The sequence below is a fragment of the Spodoptera frugiperda genome, chromosome 4, assembly GCF_023101765.2.
Source record: "Spodoptera frugiperda isolate SF20-4 chromosome 4, AGI-APGP_CSIRO_Sfru_2.0, whole genome shotgun sequence".
Taxonomy (NCBI): domain Eukaryota; kingdom Metazoa; phylum Arthropoda; class Insecta; order Lepidoptera; family Noctuidae; genus Spodoptera; species Spodoptera frugiperda.
In genome coordinates, this window is record NC_064215.1 from 12189996 (window position 1) to 12213635 (window position 23640).

Sequence of the window (23640 nt, forward strand, 5' to 3'; positions counted from 1 at the left end):
TATAGAAATTACCAACTAGGCCACTATTATTATATTTTAATTCAAAAGATCCAAGTCATTGTAAGTGGTTGTGTGTCACTTCGAAAGCTGCTTGATTGATCTTAACAGTATAGGATTTGAGCGTTTCATTGCATTATTGAGCAGGAAATACTGTAAAGAAATTAAACAACGACTTTGATATTATAATCACCAGCTTGTCTGTCTTTTGCTGGACTGGCTTTGTTAAACTTTTATCTATCTATCGGCAAAGTTGTCGAAGTGTAGGGGTCCTCTTTGCAATACACCTTGCTTTGATGCCAATTATAGGTAAATTAAATAATTTTGCTTCTACTCTCTTGTTGGCCAAGTGATAATAAACATGTCTACTATGCTAACTTAGCATTACTAAGTGCCTCAAGGAGCCATCAGACCACCACAGTTGAGGCCCAGTAGGGCTGATGCCTAATCCGGAGCTGCGGACTACCTAGCGGCTTTACCGTGGCCCCGGCAGTAAGAGCCTGACACTCCCTCTCGCCTCGCCCAAGGCGAGAGAAATCATTAGATGATTTTCCCCCTTAAAAAAGCATTGCTAAGTAGGTTCGTATTCAATTCCTTTTTGCAAAATTCTTAGTAACAGTGGGAGTTCGAAATTGTGCCCTCACTTATATCAAGTGTTGATTAAAGACTCACTCGCTTCCGATCATATTTCTCTTTAGCTTTCAGTTTTTGTTAAGTTTTCTTAAAAAGATAAGAAGTAGGTACCACACGATTTGCTGTACTCTGACCAACAGAAGCCATCCTGAATGTTTGCTAAACTTTGGGATTGCATTGGGATAAGAAACAAATTCCAAGTAAAACAAATATGTGTACATAAAAAAGTCGCTTTATTTGTTATCTACAGTTAGATATAAAATAAATTACATAATGATTTTTATGGTTTCGGCTGCGGCGTCCGTGGCTACAATATACAATTTTTCATACATCTTATTCACTTTACATTTAAGTAAGAATACACTATACCATTGCACAAAATACAATTTTATCGTCACAACTTATTCAGTTCTAATTTAATTCAGCATTTGTTCATTATATTTACAAAAGTGTCAGCCACTCAACACTAGATGGCGTTCCACGGCTGTAGCAGTTTATGAATCTAACCAGTCGGCACAGTCATTTAACGCCATCTAGTGTGGAGTTGTACAAAACTCAATAGAAAAAATATTATTTTCACTAGGGTTGTCTTTTCTACAAGTTTTAATAACATAAACAGAAGAGTTAAACAAATACATAAGTAGATTATGAATACATCTTACTACTTAAAGGGATGAAATGATATAGGATCACTATTTACAATATGACATCAGAGATCATTACAATAGATACAAAATGCTCAAAATGCGTCGGTACACACTACGGGACTAACGTCACAATAACAATATCAGCACGAACACCACGGACTCACCAACACTACACGTGTGTGAGGAGATACATACTAATTATAGGCAATGCGGTGGAGGTGAGCCCCTGAGGTACGTGTGTGGCCAGGATGTTCCCGGAGGTATCAGTACAGAGTAGTAAATTACTTCACTGTCAACAGTAAAAACATATGAAATTGGCAGTGATCAATGAGGTAATGTATCTCGACAGTGGAGTACTTTACACACTCTTACGTTGGAAACGCCCAGACGTTATGAATCAAACTGGACGTAACAAATTTTGTATTTAAGCGGATACAAAGATTGCTTACACGGTAGTGTCCATAGAATATCAGTCTGCAGGCATCCGAGCGAGGAGCGAGGGTCGGACGCCACGGCCGCACCGCGGTCCTTAACACTAGTTACGTATATTTGTGCGTCGCGGAGATACACTAGGACTAGACAACGCGACGCTCTCACCACTATGTATGCACTATGTCACTGGCGCGTCACAACACAAAGTCAAGCGTCAGCTCACTGCCGGGGACCACTACGTCGGCGACGGAGGGACGGGCCTCCGTCAGCACCTTCAACGGTTTGTTGCGAGACATCTTCAAGTAAGAAGCCGAACTGACTAGACAGGGCCGTAGTCGGAGAGCGGCTGTCCCGAGCGCGCAGAGGGCGCCACGGTGGGCACCAGTGGCGCCGGAGGGGGCAGCTCGGGCGCCAGCGGGGCGGCGCCCGGCACTAGAGCGGCGGCGGCGGGCGCCGCGGGCGCGCGTCACACGTCCTTAAACAGGGCGCGCGCGGCGGGCGCCGGGTCGCGGGGCCCGCGCGGCCCGCGCCACACGCGGCGCCACGACTCCAGCGTCTTGCCCGACCAGATCCACACGCCCGACGTGATGCCCACGGCCAGCGCCATGAAGTACTTGAGCATGAGCGCGGAGTACAGCGGGCGGCCGCCGCAGCCGGGCCCGCACGCCACGCGCCGCACCCACTGCTCGTGCCCGCCCGCCTCGTACGCCAGGCAGCCAATCACCACGCCCGCCGGCACCGCGTACAGCACGCTGAACACACCGATTCGAATCATCAACTTCTCCAGCTTGTCCGCCTTCGAGCCTGCGCCAACTCCGCCTTGTCGCTTGATCACGGAGCGAATCCGGAATAATGACACGAAGCCGGCCAGAAGGAACGTTGCACCGAGCGCGAAATACACGATCAGCGGTGCCAGCACGTAACGTTTCAGGTTCTCCGGGGATGAGTTGCCGACGTAGCAGATGCCAGCCACGGGGTCGCCGTCGACGGCGCCGGCCAGTAGCACCGCCACAGTCTTAGCAGCGGGTATAAGCCACGCGGCCAGGTGGTAGTACTGTGCGTGTCCCGCGATAGCTTCGTTGCCCCACTTGAGTCCCGCTGCGAGGAACCACGCGAAGGATAACACCACCCACCATATCGATGATGCCATACCGAAGAAGTACACGAGTACGAAGACCAGAGTGCAGGCTCCCGGGCCATTGGCAGACGTGCGGAGCAGTGCGCCCTCACACACCACCTCGTCGTGGCCGAGCGCGAGCCGCGCCAGGTAGCCCAGCGACACCATGAAGTAGCAGGCGGACAGGTACACGATGGGCCGCTCGGGGTACTTAAAGCGCTGCGAGTCGATGAGGAAGGTGGTGAGGGTCATGAGCGTGCTGGCGGCGCACAGGCCGGCCCACATGGCGACCCACACGCCCGCGAACTCCTTCTCCTCGCGCGTGAAGAACGCGCCGCGACACGGCAGCGCGCATGCCGCCACGCCTGCGGCCGCGCTTCCGTTGTGCAGGGCGCGCACGCCCACCAGCGGCGCCCTGCACGCGCATGCGCACGTGGGGCCCGCGTCGGCGCCCGCAGCGCTTGCGCAGTTTTTTGGGTCGGTGCAGGCGGGGCGCGGCGGGCGCCGGCCGGGCGGCGGCGGCGGCGGCTCGCGCGCCCGCTCCGTCTCCTCCATGCACAGCTGGTCGGGGTCGCCGGCGCGCGGCAGCCGCTCGCACGCCATGCGCTCGGGCCACTGGAACCCGTACTTCTGCATCAGCGGCGCGCACCCGTCCCGCGCCCGCTCACACACGCTGCGACACGCCGGCAAGGGTTTCGCATAGTCTTCGATGCAGATAGGCGTATATACAGAACATAGGAAGAATTTCAGGTCTGCGGAACATTTAATCTCGACGAGCGGCCAGTATTGGTGGACCTGGAAACAAGAAGGAAAGCAATCATTAGTAACGCTCAGTTCATTTCCACTAGGTACCTTTCTGGTGAAATTATAAGTGACAATATTAATGTCAAGAGTTTGCGAGTACGTACCTCTAGGCCGGCCTCCTCCTGTGTGTCGTGGTCGAGTGCGTTGGGGAAGGAGGTGAGGTTGTACCCGATGCCGCGACACATGGGGATGGTGATCTCCTGGCAGCGCGGCTGCAGCGCGCCGCCCCGCGCCACCAGCGCGCCCGCCACCACCCACCACAACCACATCGTCATGCTGCTAGCACGACCGCATCTGGAACATTACACATCTACCATTAATATCACTACACAATTACCTTTACACAAACAGGAACATTATGGTACTCTCGACATTTGGGACTTGCACGTGATTATTGTCGTTAAATCACTAATCTGGTGTATTCTTGTTGAAATAATTTTCCTCACTATAATTCAACTCTTCAATCGATTACTTAAATTCCACACTAATTACGATAAACACAGATATCACGACAGATGACACTCGTATTGTTAAAGAATAACACGAACATTTTATCAATTCACTTATTTTAGAGGTCGACGTAAAGTAACGGAGTACTCACTGGCACTTGTATTGAAATTACATGTTACTTGTACTTAGTATTTAGGGTATAAAGTTAGCGTTGTGACTGGATTGATGCTGCGTTAGATGCGAGAGTAAAACAAACATGTTTGTTATTGTTGCCGCGGCGCGGGCGAGTGGGTCGCAGCGCTCGCAGTGCGGTTGGCGCGGTACACTGCCAGCCGTGTAGGCGGCAGTATCGCACAATCTGGCCGATATCGGCGCTTATCGCCCGGTATCGGTACACGGCGATTACACAATATCTCGCATCGCATTGTGCGCCGACTACTGTTCGTTTATTGTCATACCATGTCGATAACTTGCTGATAAATGTACCGGATTGTTTGGGAAATCCTTTGTATTGCTATTTTAGTGCTTAGGCGTCATGTGTTTATAGTCTCTTCCGTTGCAAATGTAGTTTATTTACTAAACAGTAATTTATTTTTATTGTGGCAACGTGATGTAAGATTGTGTTGTACACATGTTCCTACATATTATGTCGCAATCGCGCAAGAGATGACGATTCCTCCTAATTTGTAAGTGATTATCATTTGCGAGGCCAATGTTTTACTTAATTAGGTCAATACAAACATTAGCGGCATCAAAGAAGCCGATTAAAGATGAATAGGTAATTAAAAGGCGGTGTCACTTTAATGTGGTAAACATTAAACGTTTTCCTATTACCTAATAGTTATACCGATTAATCTGTTTTGTTAGAAGATTAAGAATATTTACGAACAAATAAAGTCGGTATAATCAATCCCACCCAAAACATAAATGTGAAAGGCTGCCAAGTTCGATAATATTGGAATGCTTCGCCTATAAAAGAAGTGAGATCTAAATAAGTACCAAGTTCCATACACAGACCTCAGTTAAAAATGATATAACAAGTTGGCAAGTTTTCACACACTTTGTTATAAACCTACTAAACGCAATAAGTCAAGTATATAATTTTCTATTAAAACTTGCCAAGTTATATCATTTTTATCTGAGGTCTGTGTATGGAACTTGGTACTTATTTAGATCTCACTTCTTTTATAGGCGAAGCATTCCAATATTATCGAACTTGGCAGCCTTTCACATTTATGTTTTGGGTGGGATTTCATTTATTTTTGTAAGGTTTATTTTCTTTTTTCTTATTTTACTTTACTTTGTCTAAATACAAACCTTCGTAACGAATTTTAGGTCGGTACGACCATTGGAAGATATAGATAATTTTTTTGTTTTAGTTCCTTAGGGGTATGAATTTACACCTTCATTATTTTTAAAACCGACTCACACTTGGCCATTTTCAGATTTTTTCCTTTACCTTGACCTAAAGACCTACCTCCATGCCAAATTTCAAGTCAATACGACCATTGGAAGTGGTCTAGGTTTTTGATGAGTGAGTGAGTGAGTGAGTGAGTCAGTCAGTCAGTGAGTGTATAGTAAAATAATTTAAAAAACTAAAAAACCCGACTGCGTTTCTTCATAATATGAAAATGAAAAAACCCTAAAACAAGAAAGTCATCGTAAAATTAAAGCAGTCGGGACCCATTCTAGAAAGCAAGCCGTATGTGCCCTCACTAAGTCTTCATATTTAGAATGGGTCCCGACTGCTTTAATTTTACGATGACTTTCTTGTTTAAGGGTTTTTTCATTTTCATATTATGAAGAAACGCAGTCGGGTTTTTTAGTTTTTTAAATTACCTTATTTTATTTTAATTTCTTTTAGTTTTATTATTTTAATATTTTGATAATTCTAGTGGCACTCTCACAGTAAATACGAATCAAACGACCCCTATCAAGCTGAAATCCATCGATTCGTTCAGGCTAGAGAGTGAGCAATATTCGAATTTGGCGCCAAAAATCCGCCATTTTGTTTTTTTTATTATTTTGATATATCCAGTGTCACTCTCACAGTAAATACGAATCCAACGACACCTCTCAATCCAAAATCCATCAAGCCGTTTAGGCTGCAGAGCGTGCCAAACAATTATACATACATACATACATACATACATACATACATACACTCGAAAAACATAACCCTCCTTCTGGCGCAGTCGGGTAAATAGCGATTTTCTGACGTCTATATCTCAAGACCTACAATAGGTACATTAATGAAATTTTGTATTTTAGATAAGTAAGTAGATCTCGACAGATACTAGAAATTTCATATGCGTAGATAAAATAGATTTTGAGTTATAGGTGGGTCGAACTTGGCCCGAAATGGTTCGTGTAATATAACCCACGGCCGGTGTGTCGCTTTTTTGCTCGAACTTGGCGGACACACTGCCGTGTGTCTAGATGCTCAACCTGCTACCTTCCTTATCCTGCTACCTTCCTAACTAAAAATATTTTAGAACAAAAAGAAAGAATTTAAAACATTTGTCAAGAATATCGACGCAGTTCGGTCCATTTGGAAATAGTAGAGTTAAATGGTTTTATTTATTTTTGGAGCAACATAAATGGTACGACTCGTCATGGGATCAGCTCGGTGCAGAAAGGACTCCACACGGTTAACATATTGTGCCTTTCGTACTTAATCTCACTGATGCAACTTTCACATAATGATCACTCAAAGGTACAAAATCTTTGAGTTTTGTAGAGCTTTTAGGAATGTAACATATCTCAACGTAGATACCTAAAGAATGACCTACATTTGATTATATGAATATATTTTTTTATAAAATAACTAGAACTATTAAAATTTAAGTAGCTAATAGTTAGTGTTTTCTTCTTCTAGTCAGATTATTTCATGATAACTAAGCGGACTTTTTTCATATTTAAATATATTTATTATGTAACGAATGGAAGGGTTAATTCATGCATCGAGTCTGCATCTAACTAGTCTATATTTTTTCCGTCACGTTCGACGTCCGAATCGTCGGTTAACGCGCTTTTAACGACACGTTATATCGACACATGGCTCCACGGACGTACAAACGTACAAACAGACAACACAACACTGATTCCACCGTTAAATTAAATTAGCCGTGAGCTATTCCCAATTCTGTGGTTCCAACTATTTAATTGTAGCACGTACCGTGTAATACGGGGTTTTACACTGATGAAACTTTGTGAACAAAATTAGTAGCTTTAGAACTTTTTTTATTGCTGACGTTCTTTGTTTTTTAGTAGTCAAGTAGATTATGATAGGATGGGATGATAGGTGCACGCCCCTATAATGATAGCTCCGTAGTTTCTGTATCAGTTTGTTGCTAAAGACCCTTTGTGATGTCAGCTATCTTCAACGAATGAGTTTATTGTGCGACACGCAATAATTCAGTCGCGATTAACACAACAATATAAAGTGCGCAGTGAATGGTTTGTGTCAGCAGTTTATTTATTACAACTGGTATTGGTTCTATTTTAAACAGTGCGCAATGAAACCTCATAAAGTCGTAATAGTTATGTGCAGGCGCGGATGTGAGTTTGTTTGATCATTAACCAAGTACGACGCAGCCCGAGGATGCTTAGCTGTTCAGTGTTCATGCGAGGAGAATTACACGTGTATTTAATAGTGCTGCATTTGGCGCTGCAATCATTTTTGCTAAAGTTTCATTTAAATTAGTGAGAACAGTACAGAGTACAGACCGCGGTGTAAATATGACACTTTATGCATAGCAGTAAATGTACTCGGAGTTTTATTTACATTCCCAGCACCCATAAAAGTCCAGGTCCAGGAAAGATAGACGAACATTTTTTACAAGAAATAGTCTAGACTGGACTGGCCCAGCGCATAACGGCCGGCACGCTAATGAAGCGTAAAAACGCGCATTATGCGTTTAATAAGGCAGCGATTTGAATTGAATGGAATCGAAACGTATCGTGGCTGTATAAACAAACGCCTGCTCGTAAACCCGAGCTGGTTCCCGGTACGACACGCGTGTGCAGGCGGCCGGGGTCGCACTGCCAGCGACTAGCACTCATTAGGCTCCTTCATTAGTATTCCCAGAGGTAGCACACGAATTAGACCTCGTGAGACGCGAGCATAACAAGAAAATTTGGATATTAGTATGAGCTTTCTTTCAATTCACTTATAAGGAGAAGTTCTTTAGTTTATTGTAAAACAAATATCATTTAAATATGCAACAATCTGTAATGTATTCGCGCCTAATTATTGGCCAGTCGTCGATGTCGGCTGTAAACTTAAACGATGACTCAGTGTTACTTAACACAGAAAGATGTTAATGGCTGTGTAAAAGTAAATGTCTGCAAGCCGGGAACACTTTAATACATGCTACGCATATTAAAATGAATAATAAACTGCGTATGAACAGCTGATTGAACATTCATATGAAAATTGCACTAGATGAAATAGAGCGTCGTATTTTTTGCTTACAATAGGTCTCCGCTGCGATGGCGAGCGAGCCCTACCCTTTATTACAGTCGCACGGTTATTCCGCTTCACTGGAAATAGTAATAGTTGGCGTCGCGAGTTACCAACGACACCTTATGGCCAGAACGTGTTCCTGCGGGCAGCGCAGCACGGCGCGCCGCCGCCATCCGCGGGCCCTGCCGTGTTTGCTTTAAAACTAATTTTATTGAGTTATTCAGAACTGGGCTATTTGTATTAGTTCCGCGTCCTGGCAGTGCGTTAACTCGACGGCTGTTGGGAATCGACTCTTTGAATTTATTCGCGTGACCGTATCGCGAGCCAGACGCCAGGAAATTGAGCCGTTCCTTACTCCCTACAGCTACACGTAAATGTAACACAGAGAGCGACATTTATCATAAACGTTTGACAGCTTTCATAGATTATGTGGGCATTAGAAGTCTTTGAGTTTAAATAAATGAGCTGCATCCCGACTGCGGCTGGCAGAATGCCACAAAAATCACAAATACTTGTCGTAAAGAAACACTTCTTAGGTGTCATTTTACTCAGCGTTTGTCATGTGGCTGGTCGATTGGGTTCGAAATTGGCATATATTCGTGGTGTTCCGAGGTTGATGCCCGATCGCCTGGCGAACTGCCAAACTGTTTAAAAGCTTATAGACTTCTGTTTTGGGACAAGTTAGTGACGTGGGCGGGTCTTGTGCTAATGTAGGGACACTCTGTCTCTATTTATAGCTCATTACAGGTACAGCGCACATACCAAACGTTCCTCTGTGAGTAGCTGCTCTTTTTAACGCCAAGATGCAAATCTGTTTCATGAGATGACGTTAATCTTGGAAATTCAGGAGATTTTAAATTACGTTTTACTTTATCGTCGATCATTTTCTTTGTTGGAAATGAAGAGGATTCTTTTATCGCTCTGTCTGTTGGCAAAACGACTATTTGAAAGTGTTCCGTGAAAGGAATGTAATGAAGCATTCCTACAGCGGGACAGAATGGAGAGACTGGCTGTTCAGCTGATAAGTACTCTGGATTACTCTCATTGATTTTCCGGACTTTGCAAGTAGATTTAATTTGGCTATAGCGGTCCGCTGTCACTCTAGGCTTACACCGTTTGTTTCTACGGTTGTTGCTAATGAAAATGCGTACAAACGACGTGTGCACGTGGTCAAATGTTCGCAATCGATACGTGCACTTTACGAGCGCGGCGCATCGCCAGAGACGAGCAGTTCCACAGCGAGCGACTCATTAACTCACACAGTTATGTACTACTCATATTATTAGCATTTAGAACCAGAACATTCCTACTTGACATTTTATTGATCAATGAAGTTGTCAGCCCCTGGTATGTTAGGGAGTACTGCCATAGTGAAGTAACTATGTAGTTGATGTTAAAGTAATATCATTTTATAATTAGTTGAACATTAAAAGTTTAGTTAATGAGCAGGAATGCTCCGTAAATGCTGATATTTTACAATGTTACGTCGACAGGCAATAAAAACTTAAACAATATGTAGTTTAGAAGTCATCGATTCAATTACAGAGCATCGTCTATGTTCCCAATTAACATGTCTCACGTATTTTGCAGCACGTTGTGGGAATAACTTGCGAGGTTTTAGCCGCGGGATTGAAGCTATCACATTCTAACAAGTGCCTTATTAATTATTGTACGTATGTATATTTACCTACGTTGTCATTAATATTTGAAGCACGTAAACAAATGATGTAGGAGGATTCTGTGTAACGCAATGCGCTTACCGTAACAGCCTCCGACCGTGCAATAAAACTAGTATAGCTTTAATTTTATAGTTATTTATTTATATTTCCGAGGCTGCACAATGGACGGGGCCCACATCTCGCGGCTCGCGGTCGCCGCGTCGTAAACGCTGCGACTTGATGGTCGCGTCGCGTCGCCGTCGCAGTCGTCGAACGCTATTTTACGACCGATCGCTTCCTGCGAGCTGGGAATATTACTCGTATGCACATGATGTATGAACACGACAACACGACACGTTTTCGCAAACCACTCCAAATAGCTCCCAGTTTAAAACTTCGCTCATTTAGCGCGACGGTATGACAAACGAGCTTCCGGCCCACCTGAGGACGAGTTATGGCCTAAACTCAGGACCATTTAAGCTTTTACCCTAATGGTGACAATCTCATCAGAGGGTCGGGGAAAAATTGGCGTCGAAAAATAACTCGGAAGCCACCTGATTTATTCAGATATAGACATTACTTTCACCAATTAAATAAAAATCAATCCCATGAAATATATGTATGTGTCCTAAATTTCTATGGTTTCTAAGGTTGTGAGTAGAGCCCATGTCGTACAGCCGTGCCACAATACCGCAGCACGCGCAGTAATGTACAGAGTGACATGAAAATAATTTACGAGCGAGCTCGGGCCGTAAAGCCGGGATCGAGGAGGCCGCAGGAGTCACCAGTTCCGTGTTTACCACAGATAAAGCATGCGACACTCAACTCTTTGCCCCGCTTGACTTATGTGGGCGTGTGCGCGTGAGAAGGTGGCCGCGAGATATTGCCAGCCGGTTCAATACTCCCACATCACTTTTACAACTTAGAACCGAATGCTAGGGAAGTCGGTATAGCAACTTGTTGGCTGGAATTCAAATCTTGGATATTTCAGCATTTCAATAGGCGAAATCTTTTGTTAGATAGTCTCATTATCTCGCTCAACAGACGTTAGTTACGCAAATGCTATTCAAGTGTTCAGAGTCATGGCTTCAAGATCAACCGGCAATCTACAAACATGAAACTATTAAGATACAGGTTCCTAGGCCATACAATACATGGGAACACGTAACAGTTAATTAAACATTACATGAAACTTGACAAAAACCCGCCGATGCAGCAGATTAACCCCGCGTTAAACAAGACACGGCTCGTTTATACTACCAGCTGTTTTTTCCTTTGATTCTCTTAACTTATTTGCATGATTGATGTTCATGTAACATGCTCAGATATTTCTACTTATGTTTTGGCAATGTTTTCGTACTCTTTTTTGTGGGTTAACGAGAATATTGTTTGATGGACGTCTTGTAAGGTTAAGATTAACGGACGCGAGTCAGAAATGTTTTGCGTTCGTTTGTGATGTGCGGACTTGCCGCCGCTAATAATTTGATACTTATGTGATAAATAGATATAGTTTGATTGACGTATCAGAATAACATCGCGGCGGAGTGAGAGGAGGAAACGGTGCTGGATTCAATTTAAATGTACGTTATGTTTGCTTTAGTTTTTGTCGACTTGCACTTGGCACTTAACGGAGTTCGGACATAAACTATTAAGCACCTCTAGATGAATTAAAATTTATTGATTTCAGTTTTTTGTAGATGCCATCCATGTTTATTAATTACTTGTCATATTTTAATGTATGGTTGAATATTTTAACGACTGTAGGTACATGAAGCACCCACAAAGTTCCGTTTATGTTTTGACATTAAAGTATGGAAATGGTGTCAAGAGATCAAGCCATTTAGGAATAAAGTTTTTATGCTGAGTTACTACTTCTATGTAGAACCAGGTCGCATTACAATAAAAGTACCGAGTAGCGGTTGACGTTTCAGAGATAGTGGACTCTCAAATGCGAACAGTACATCTTGGCATCCGACCAGTTTGTAAACTAACACAAGAAGTACCGAGTTTGACACAATTTTGACACTTTTCTTCGTCAGTGGCGTCCGAATGAAGGATCAAGCGACGCTGGTCGCGTTGTAATTGTTAAAGTTTGAAAGTGAAAAGTTGTCAACAACGCTGTTATTTAGATTGTGTGCCAAATCGTGAGTATTGTTGCATTTAACGAGGTTCACTCCGAATAGGTCGGTTATAAATGTTGATTGTCGACAAGATAAACTGCTAAAGTTTTAAAATTGGCCGGCGGGTCAGCACGTAACGATACATTGTGCCGGCTTCGTTGTGCTCAGCTCTTCTGCCATATTAGGGGCAAATACAAAACGTTTATATTTAGTGCTATAACTGTACGCCTCCAACCCTATAGTCACTGTAACGGATTAACTGATCAACGGGGCATTGTTCCTCAGTGACAACTGAAAAGAATGCTCGCTTTATAATGTCGTTATGGAAATTATCGCAAATTGCCCACTGTGCGATGAAGAGCTCTTTATTGTCCGGTTTCCCCTGTCGTACATGTTTCAGTTCACATCGCGTACATAGAACCGATCAATACACCATTGTCATTAATAATTAATAAAAATATTTTATCATTAGAGCGAGTCGTATGGTGTGACAAGGCGTCGCTCGATGCGCAGGCGCAAGAAAGGTCCATTGTAACATTATCGCTAATGAGTCACCCTGGCTTCTTGCATGCTAAATGCGTACTCTGCTACGTGATTAATGGGCCGTACGCCAATCACTAGCGCTACTCACCCTGAAGGAAGCAGTTACATGACTGCTGGGGGCAATGACCTCAGGGGTAGGTATGTGCGAAAAGTTAAAGATTACGCGACATGGAGCGCGTTATCTTGGCTCTTATTAGCGGAGAAAATTGTAAACGAGCGTGTCAACGTCAACAGAGTGAGTCAACTCGGAGGAACTCGGAGGAGGCGACGACCGATGTTTTTCAGGAGTTCAGATACTTTATTGTCTTGTATTGTTTGTGTGAAAGTGTGTCCCACAAAGTGATTTATTATTCTTCAACATTTGTTATGGAATCAGTACACGAGTCGCGTGTATGTAAAATGTATTCTGAATCTTTCTTTTATATTCTACTTGACAGATATTACAGTTATAACTTAGCATTATTTACTCAAACATGTAATTGTTTACAACGATACTCAAACAGTGCAATTCGGGTGTGAGCAGAGAAGGCACTTGTTCAATGTTTTCTACTAAACAATACTAGTGTGTAATGGTTCGTCTGTCCGTCTGTTTACTCTGTCCAGACTCCCGTGCGTTGTGTTGGATGCCAGCCTTTTGTACTGTCTGTCTATAGTCTAGACATAGACTAGGTTTTATCTTAGGATATGAGATAAAAGAACCTATTTAGATAGCGTATGGAATGCTTTATAGATGTACATAATTGTTCTAGGTTTGCTATATACATTTTTTTTTTTATAAAAACGTTTACACTAATTTTCTCCTGTATCGTGGGTACGTTTACAAACATACAAGTTCACATGCACATGACACCCAGACCCGAAACAACAATTTGTGGATCACACAAAAGTTGCTCCGTGCGGGAATCGAACCCGCTACCCGTTGCGCGGCAGCCAGTTGCCCAGCCACCGCACCAACCGTAATAAATATAAGAAATGTATATAAAGTTCTTAATTTAATTTAAAATGAAATATTATAAAGTTCCGATTGTAAACGGCTTCATTAAGTTTAAATAAGTAATCCGTGGCTGATCGATTCGTTGGCATTAGTTAACAGGACACGCACAACACGGCACACGGGGGGTAATGCCAAATTAATGAGGATAATGCGCCATAATCAACATTCCCGTACGCAGTAACTATGAGCTAATAGTAGTATGAGTAGTACTGCTGACGATAACTAGCATGACAAATATCTCATAGATTGTGCAACAGTTTTTATTACTTTTTATTGAAGTGTAAGATATAAGATAATGTGCCCATATGTAAACTAACACTTAATCTTATAAATCACAATAAATAAGATATTTAAAATTGTTTAATTTGCAATCCTATGTTAAGACTCTTCCTGAAATAATTGATACTAAATGGGTCTAGAATGACCGTTGTTGCTAAGTAAATTCTTTAACAAAATAAATACTCAAAAGTATCATAATTTCTTGTCTAGCTGTCTTGGGTTGATTGACAGAATGTTATATTGTTGTGACCGAACCAGCGAGCCAAAGCCAGCGAGGATGAATTTAATACATTTGCAAAAAGTGTAGCATTAAGTTTATAAATGAAATGAGATATTCGTGTGCTGCGATTGGCTGCTGCCGATGACGTAACGCAATCAACAAGGGTCAACGTTTTCACGTTCCTCGCAATTTTCCGCTTGACAAATCAAACTTATGCTACGGCTGCTGTCTCAGTGATGGGCGGCAGCGGAATTACAATTAGTAACTAACTATAAGGGTAATCGTACTACATACGTTCTTGTTAATTATGAGATGGGGAATTGTGAGCAAGGAATAAAATGATTTAGGTGTTAGTTTCAATGATAAAAAAATTAATAACTTACTGAGAACAAGGAAGGAAATGTTTTTGGTATACATCTTTTTCATAAAATTTATTTCTAATACCAAGACTACAACGTATCGTTGTCAAAACTCAGTTACATAGTTATAAACTATCTATCATCGCAATACAATTTACTCTAAATGGCACCCCGTCCTCATAAATTTGGGGCTAGCATTGTCAATTCAAATTCGTCATTAACTAGTACGGTTTTAGTTCGAGACTTGCGCCCCAGGAGTCAAAGTTCCTACAATTTGGGCAGTCATCGCTAACGGGGTTCGAACCAGCTGCCCGTCGCTCCCAACCTGTACCACCGGAGACACTTGATATTGCCAATTTAAACTTTTTTAATGACTTATTACCCAAATTTGAGAGGCCTATTTTAGAAAAAGAAAACTATTTCGTATTTTTTGAGGGTTAAACATCAAATACGGTTGATTTGTACAGTTATAGAGTCTCGGTCTCGAATATTTATAGCCTAATATTTTTATGAGGACGATATAAAAGAATACACACAAACAAACTTTTGCTGTTTATAAAGAGCCAGGCTATTTTAATTTAGCACATTTTGTTTTTGTTACGACCACAATTTACACATTTGTGTTTGACAAGTGAGTGCGTGTGACATAATCATTATGTAGGTAGCCGACTGACAAATTGATTATAATTAACGAGGATGATACGGCTGGCAGTATTTGTAAAAGTACGGAATTCCACCACCAGAGGGCGGCCATGCATTTTAATATTGAAAAAATGTATCCAGCAACCGGTTTTATGACATTTTAATGTAAATGTTTGTCCGATGTGGGAGACTTTACATTTCTGCGATCGCGATGTGATCACATCAAACGCAACTAGTTCCACTAGCCACTACTTTTATTATGAAAATAAATGACAAAGTTTTTGTAACAAACGTACGCTTCGCGTTACGAATACTACTTTAATTCTAAATTATTATTACAAGTGATGAACACGATAATTTACGAGACAATTTATCACGATATGCGATGCTAATATTTGTTGAAATCATGATATTTATCAAGCACTTTATAATCTCTTGGCAAACTATCAGATGAGACGATTTTTTATTTACAAAAAAAAAAAAACTTGGCAAGCGTATCGTGTACGTTCGCAGGTACGATCTCATCTGTTCGCAGTCAGCAGATGTTTGTCGTTTGCGTCCGATAATCCCGAGAATGGCCGCTAAGATTTACGGATATCCGCCCGAGATATCGAGTCCGTGTGGATACAACTGCTGGTCGAACGCCTGGCATACCCGCATCCTTATCACAACCTTTGAAATGTTTGTTTTGGATTCAGTAACATCTAAGATCCATTGATGTGACGTTCCTGACGTTTTCAAGGCAACAAATCGTCAGTGAAACGCAATATTGAAGTTTTCGTTGAAACAAAACTCATAAAAATTTAGCAAAACCGTTCCAATTGTCCGAACTTGTAAAACGGCCGTGTCCGTCGGCGATTAGTTCCAATAGATCGTTGGAAACAAGAACAAAACGTAGCTGAAACATTCGCAAAGTAATTAATTCTTTGTGCTAACTAATGGTGACATCAGTCAAAGAAACTAGAACCATAAACGTGGCGAACAATGAGTCCAAACATTTAGGAACAACTACCTAATAAGCTCTCATTCCGTACTTCGCGTCTATTTGAATAGCTACGGTAATTTGGGTCAATAAAATCTTCAGGGACGGCAAGAAAAACGGCTCGTATTGTGTACCTGAGTGAACGAGACGGTTGCAAATGTTTCTGCAATAATTTTTATAATATTTTGCTTTATACAACACGGGGACGCAGTTCTTTGTTACAATGGCGGCGTAACGGTGCTTCAACAACTGGGAAACAATAGAGCATCGGCGTTAACAAATGAATTTGTTGTTTGCGAATTTTACGGGGCCTGCGACATTCTGCCCGGAGCCATTCTTTGCGTCAACTTATCTCGTATTGTTAGATTGTAAACTTATATATTGGACAGTTTTTGCACTTGTACACAATATTCAATACTGTCCTTTTATGTACGATTTCGCCAAACAGTCACATCTAAAAAAAATTCAACGTAGACAAATAGTTACCCACTAGTTGCAGCATCGGTTCAATTAACGCGCGACTCAAATCTATTTCATCTTTGATCGAGTCGAGTGTAACCCGAGTACGGTAGTGGAGCATCGTTACAAATGTCACTCCCTTTTGTTTCAAAAGGGGCTTTTTTTCGTATCGATCCCTTGCAGGTAACCGGGAGCGGATGATTTATTACCCGGCTTGTTTGTTCAAATAATCGATGCCCTGGCGAAATTCACCGTGTCACACGAAATACAGCCATAAACTATGCACCCCACGTGTAGTTTTTGAATGAGCCGCATCGAACGCATCTCGATTTAATGGCTCTAAACGAAAATACCGTGCGTGCAGTGTTGGCTCGCCGTAATATTTGGACAATACCGAGTGGGCTTGCTAAATTTCCATGCGAATTTATTGCCGCACTAAATCGGGGACTCATCGCGCCGTCAGCTATATTGTTTATAATAAACCACATAAATATATAATTTTCTTGCGCTAATGTAAACAGTCGTTCATTACGCTCGTATATTTCTCTTGACATCCGATTTAAGTTTCATCGATAAAGCTTATTACTAGGCTGTCAGCGCGACGCCTTGCGTACATTCTCGATAGTAGCGGCGGCGCCGGCGGTATCGATTTCTATATTCTTTTAAATTTATGGCACGGAATCCGCACCACTTGCTACACTCCAATAACAAGTAAAGAAGTTGACGTTTGTTGCTCTGATTGATCATTTACTAATCAACATTGTGGAGTTTCCAAATTATTCCTGATTTATAATCCAAGTTCCTCGTAATTTCGACGTTCGAGATTATAAAGTTATCACTGCAAGATAGGAAGCCTACGCGATAATGGTGCTGGACTGGGTTATTGATATTTTGTCAAATAACATGTAGTGTCGTTGTAATAGAGCATCGTTACAAGGCGTATAGTGTGTACCCAGATTGCGAGATAGCGCGCTGATAACGTACAATATCAAATCGTATGAAAAAATAAGTTTCTTTATCGGTAACGTGGAGTGAGACATGTCTTACATTTGTAAACTACTCACGGAACTCACTTCAACATTATTATGTTTGTACTGGGCATATTCAACCCGGAACATCACTAACTAACTATTATAAAACATTGAAGCACATGCCTAATCATCTAACACAGGTTTTGCGACGTCCTGCGAAATTTCAATTAACTATTTACATGCAAAGATAGTAAGTAAGTACTTAGACCCACAATATATGTAGTTTCGTTATCTTGGAAGGCGAAGGCAATTTACGAAGTTGGTAATTGGTATTAATTCGAATAATAATGTGGGTCTGGTGGTAGTTTATCACGGGCAACACATGTACGAGCCTCTGACGATAGTGGTGGACGCGTCGCTATCTATGATCGATCACTAGTGCTGTTTAATTACGGCGACTTATCGACGCGCATGATTTATTGATATTGGCTCCGTATCGCGATACTGCGTGACACAGAAATACGTTTGATTGTTGCTTCGACTCCTTCTTTATACATCTACAGAATACTTTATAGAGTAATACATTGCCCAGTACAATCGTAATGAATAATGATTTGATTAATCACTCGATTGAAGCGATTGAACGCTGACCAAACATTTTAATTGAAATGCTTTTTTTCTTATGTTTTTTCTTGTCATAACATTTATAATCCGTGGGTTGCCTTATACAAATAATGATTATTCAAATTATACGCTGAAGTTGTATAAAAACTTGGATCCTCCCAGCCTAAATAGAGTAAACAAAAAGCTCTGAGTAACTAGTTATTGGTTAGTCATTCAAGTCTGAAGGAGATAATTATTATAAATCAATAAAATAACAAGGACCACGGTATAAATCACAGAATGTGATAATTATTATATTTGAATAACGTGAATAGAAAACTATAGGTTGTGGTGACTTTTAGAAGAGATTAATCACATTAGTTATTACAGCATCTTATAAATTACAAATGCTCTTGAAAGTTTCCTACAATTGTCAAGTTAGCAGTAACCTAATTAGTAAGTTCATATTTACAATTCACTCAATAAAACCTAAAACGAACGGAAAGAAAGCAAATTACGTGTGTAATTGGCGGCACCAAAGATAAACAAACTCATCAATTTAATATGTTTATCACGATAGCCTTGGGTTACGTCGGAGATTAATTGCTAATAATCCACTTAGTTTCACACAAACATGCATCATTATTATGTAGATAATACATTTTATGTCTACATTTAACACAATTATCTACCCATTTTTTGTATTAACTAAAAACTTTAGCTCTTTTTCTGGAAAGAAGACTGTCAAAGTATAGAAAGTTTGTCTATCCGAGTGGATAAAAAGTCTGTAGTTGAGTTTGAACTTTGAAGTGATTCCTGTAACGTCGACAAGTGAATAACAAACGCACAGATCAAATATTTTGAAAACACTCATTGTACGACCACGTGTTGTGATGTTTAACGGGCACTTGTCTTCAACAGCTAGTGTTATCGTTATGAATGGCCCTGTTGATACACAGCGCTACCGGGCTTCTGATACTGCCCACTACTGCGCTCCTCACTAACGGATGATATTCGAAACCGTATTCCATTTCCTTTTTCAAAATAAACCATAGATTAGACAACTTTTTATCTTAGACCTTTTTCAAGGCAGAAGTTTCGACGTTTACGGTGTATTTGGTTTGCGTCTAGACTTTAATGTAAATACGGTTGCCTTTACGTCTTGGAGGCGGCGGTGTGGGCAGAATTCCAAATGGTATGAACATAAGCTGCGACGGCTCGTATCGGGGCTACACAGCACACCAAGCGTTGCCTTTACAAGTGTTTGCTAGACCGTCGCCGTCGCGCCGCTCCATACTCGCCGTCTACCAATATTATTCACTATCATCATAAAGTGACTATGAAACAGATCCTGCCCGGGTTTACCATTAGATTCATAGTTTTTTTATAGTAACAAAAGGTCGAACAATGATTACTTTTCAACTAAAGGATCGTTGGTAAGCCACAAAACGTCTAAAACAAACACCGCAGATGCAGACAGACTACAACAGTCGTGCTAAAAGAATTTTATACGCTAGCGAATATCCGTCCAGTAGAAAACGAGCAAAACCGAAACCTGACCAGCCGTTATCAGCGAAACACTCCTGGACGTTGGGAAAAAAGTCGAAAGCGTCCGTTTTTTGGTGGACCTTGTAAAGCTATGGGTGGGCTCGCTGTGTGCTATATATAAAATAATTTGATAAATGGCGGGCAGGACGGTAGCCCAGCGGGCGTGCATCGCTCGTTAATGTAGTTAATAGTTGTTCGTCCCCTGACTGACTCCCGCTAGACGAGTACACGGCGCGGACTAGACGCGTCTGGGAGACGAGATTAATGCTAACGCGTACTGGCGTACATGCGTATCTATCATTTAGTTTTCTGTACGACATGTGTGCTTTTAAGATGGAAAGTTAGATTAACTATGTCTAAGAGTTAATTGCTAATGCATTGCTTGGATATTTGGCTTAAGCTGAGAAACAGGACATTTTATGATTGTGATTTTTGTACAGTAGAAAACTAGAGACATTATAAATAACGGTTTTATTAAAGTAGAAACGTAGTAAAAACGAAAGGTTGTGTATAAACTATTTACGCCGACCTTGTTTATCTTTGATGTGAGATTAATTAACAGATAAGATAACGGGGCACCAGAAATAGTGGCGGCTATCAGTGCCAGCCCTGGCTTGTTGTCAGATGATACTCTCCAACCAATCGATTGTTGTGTATCAAGTAAAATGGTTCGTGAAAGTCTTGTTGACTTGTACCTAATTAATTAGTCGTCAAGTTTAGTGCAGGATGTACGGAACGAGCTAATGAAATATGCCGCCGTGTAATCCGACGGTAATTTATGCGAGCTCAAATTTGTAAAGCCTCATAGCCGGGAAACAAACACGGCATTGTCGGACGCGTGAATCGTGCGTGTGATCCCGCCGTGTTTGCCGGGCCGGCCATCGAACCCACACCGCAGCCTTTATATCCATTCAAATAAGCACTAATTATATTTAATGCGTTTTACCTGTAATTAGGAGGTGTTAGAAAATGTGAAACAGTGTTTAACGGTTTCGAAACTGTTTTGGGGATTGTTTACACGGTTACGTATACGATTAGACTGCTTTATGAGGTGCTTCTACCAGCGACCAGCAGCAGCCGTCGCGCGCCCACACCGCCTCGCGAATACAAACACCGATACCCAATCTAATGACGATTGTAAACATTACTCAGTATTTTATACACTTTCGTGCCGCACCGTGCTGCCTGCACATTAGCAGTTGACTCGTAATATTAATCACTATTATTAGTACGGAACACATTCTGTTCGCGTTTAATTTTTATGAATATAAACAAGCGTGGAAGTTTTAAAAATGGAACACAATAAAGTTGATCTAGTCTAAACATTTTAACAGGCTGTAAAACACACTTTCGTCAATTTACCGGCAATGACGATAAATAAAGCGCGGGCACGTGTTGTACCGTGTGTATTCCTATATACTAGGTACTATACTACTACAGTGTGGATTCGCGGACACTTAGCGAGCAGTTAATGCGTCCCTTCGGCAGGAAGATGGGCGAGGAAAGTGGTAGGTAGCTGATCGTAAATAAAGGCGTGACTCAGGCGGCCGGTGGCGATGCAACGAGCTATTTTCGACTTGCAAATGAGAAAGTGCATCGACAGTGCTACCCTATAGGTTGGATTTAGCCATCCAATCTAGACGCATAGATGCTAAATTGCTAATTATACCTGTATAAAATATTATATTAAATAGGCGATATAATAAGGTGTAACTAAAGTAAGTTCTCTGCGCTCCAGGTGCCGAGTGCATTGCACTGTCGCGTTCACATTTTAATGTACCTATTAATAGTAATTTAGGTACATAACCATTATGTATTCTAATACAAGAACTGTCAGCCTATAGGTGTTGTACCTAAGTACATAATATGTATTTTTATTTTAGAAATGGTAACATTAGTTACGTTTACAAAAACATATTTTTAACGAGATATAAATTTCCATAATTTGAATTAGAATTAGGTAGGTACATATATGAATTATCCGACTTTTATGAATTAGAAGCTCTGATTTGTTGAAAGAATCAATCCATTTCTGGTTTTTTCAAGTTAGGTAGACTATAAATATTAGGTAAGTATTTATATATTTTATCGAGTATTGTGTCCAATACCACGTACATAGGTACGTTATAGCGAATAGTTGAATTAAAACAGCTTACTGAGATTATGATGTGTTAGTTTTTATGTGATTTGCTCGTGAGCGTGACGGTAGCAGTTGTTTCAGTTTTATGAATGGACTTAGGTACCTATGTTAAGCTTATTGTAACGTTTGTACGTGTACGCAATAAATCTACGTTTATAGTACATACGTAGTAGTTAAAGATAGTGTTTTATAACAAGCCTATGTGTTGTTTAGTACACATAACGGTCTCGGACGGTCTATACTTAGATAATCATGCATCGAACTGCAGCCGGCAGTCACCGCAGAACACGGCTCATATCTACTAAACGGACACTTATCGCCTCAAAACAAATCCCAAACGCGTTATCTCAAATACCTGCATACGTAAATACATCGAGTTTGAATCAATATTAGATAGGTTACCTACCGCTGAGTACGGCTGGGCGCCAGGCGGCAGACGTTGTCACGCCACTATACACACACTCCACACAATATTTGCTTCACCGTCGTCTTAAACAACACCTAATTGAATCCATGTTATCATTTAAAATATCGATCAGTCACACGCGGTGCGAAGGGTCTCAGGCGACGCCGTATATTTTTACATTCAACGACGAGATATTTTCGATAGCAGTCCGGTTTTTAGTTAACACACACGAGTTCACAACGTTGCTTGGTCGTTTTGTAGTTGTAGCCGGTATACGAACTTATTGTCACTGATCAGCTGAGCGTATGTTTGAAACAATATCGGGTTTACGTAAATTGAACGCGGAACAAACGTGTATCGACGCCACGGCGCGCGGAGCGGGACTGATGAGTGAATGAACGGCGTTCGCTTCGCTTGTCTAGATCGGGTGGTGCGCGCGCGGGGGACGGACCGAAGGACAACCGGCGTCGAGTCGTGCCGCTAGATGGCGGTGCGAGGATTTCTCAAATGCTTTTCTTTCTACAAAAATAATTACATTGGTGGGACTGGGCGGGCTGCGCTAAACGTCCGCCCGCCTCCTTATAAATTAGGAAAACGTTTTCAAATTATTTCCCGTCAAACATTTACTCTCCAATTCGTCGTATTCCTTCGATGTCCGGAATCAATTTACGCGAATCCACTTCAGGCATTTTAAATTTTCCCACCTCCTGTTTGCCATTTCCAACGTGACGGAAATTAATGTGTGCACTGCGTTCTTTAACGTCGTGGAAAAAATTGCTCGGTTTGTGGAACGAGGCTGGAGAGCTATGTAAATGTAAAAAATCTATTAAATCACGGATTGGACTTGTAATCGCGAATGGAAATCGATTAAAGTTTGCAGAGGCACTTAGGTTGGATTCTATCGGAGGGCCGATCAGGGAGTAGATGAACTCATTCTCGGTTCCTCATTGCTTTGGACTCGAATAAAAGAAAATGTTCCGCTGTCTAAGTGTCTATAGACGAACGAAGAACGTGCATAAAGGGGAATTATAGGAAGGAGAAGAGCGATGAGATAGTATCTCTCAAGTTACTTCATTGGAAAAACTTAATATCCGCGTTAAAAAGATTATGAGATTAATACAGGCTGTGTTATTAACCAATCAGTGAAAAACCAAGGTGGCACATAATT

At 41.6% G+C, this 23640-nt stretch overlaps 1 protein-coding gene across 3 annotated transcripts in view; it reads right to left on the bottom strand.

The window, feature by feature from the left end:
- Positions 1-844: 844 nt before the first annotated feature.
- Positions 845-23640, bottom strand: part of LOC118272430 (frizzled-2) — a 156307-nt gene continuing 133511 nt past the window's right edge. The window contains exons 1-3 of one of the 3 annotated variants that reach the window (XM_035588942.2): positions 22473-22869; positions 3735-3924; positions 845-3621 (exon numbers count right to left, since the gene is read on the bottom strand). In XM_035588942.2, coding sequence (XP_035444835.2) covers positions 2176-3621; positions 3735-3905 — 1617 coding nt within the window. In that variant the 5' untranslated portion in view covers positions 3906-3924; positions 22473-22869 and the 3' untranslated portion in view covers positions 845-2175. Of the gene's footprint in view, positions 3622-3734; positions 3925-4231; positions 4394-22472; positions 22870-23640 lie in introns of those variants that run through there. The other 2 variants (XM_050707997.1, XM_050707996.1) reach the window with 2 other exon arrangements.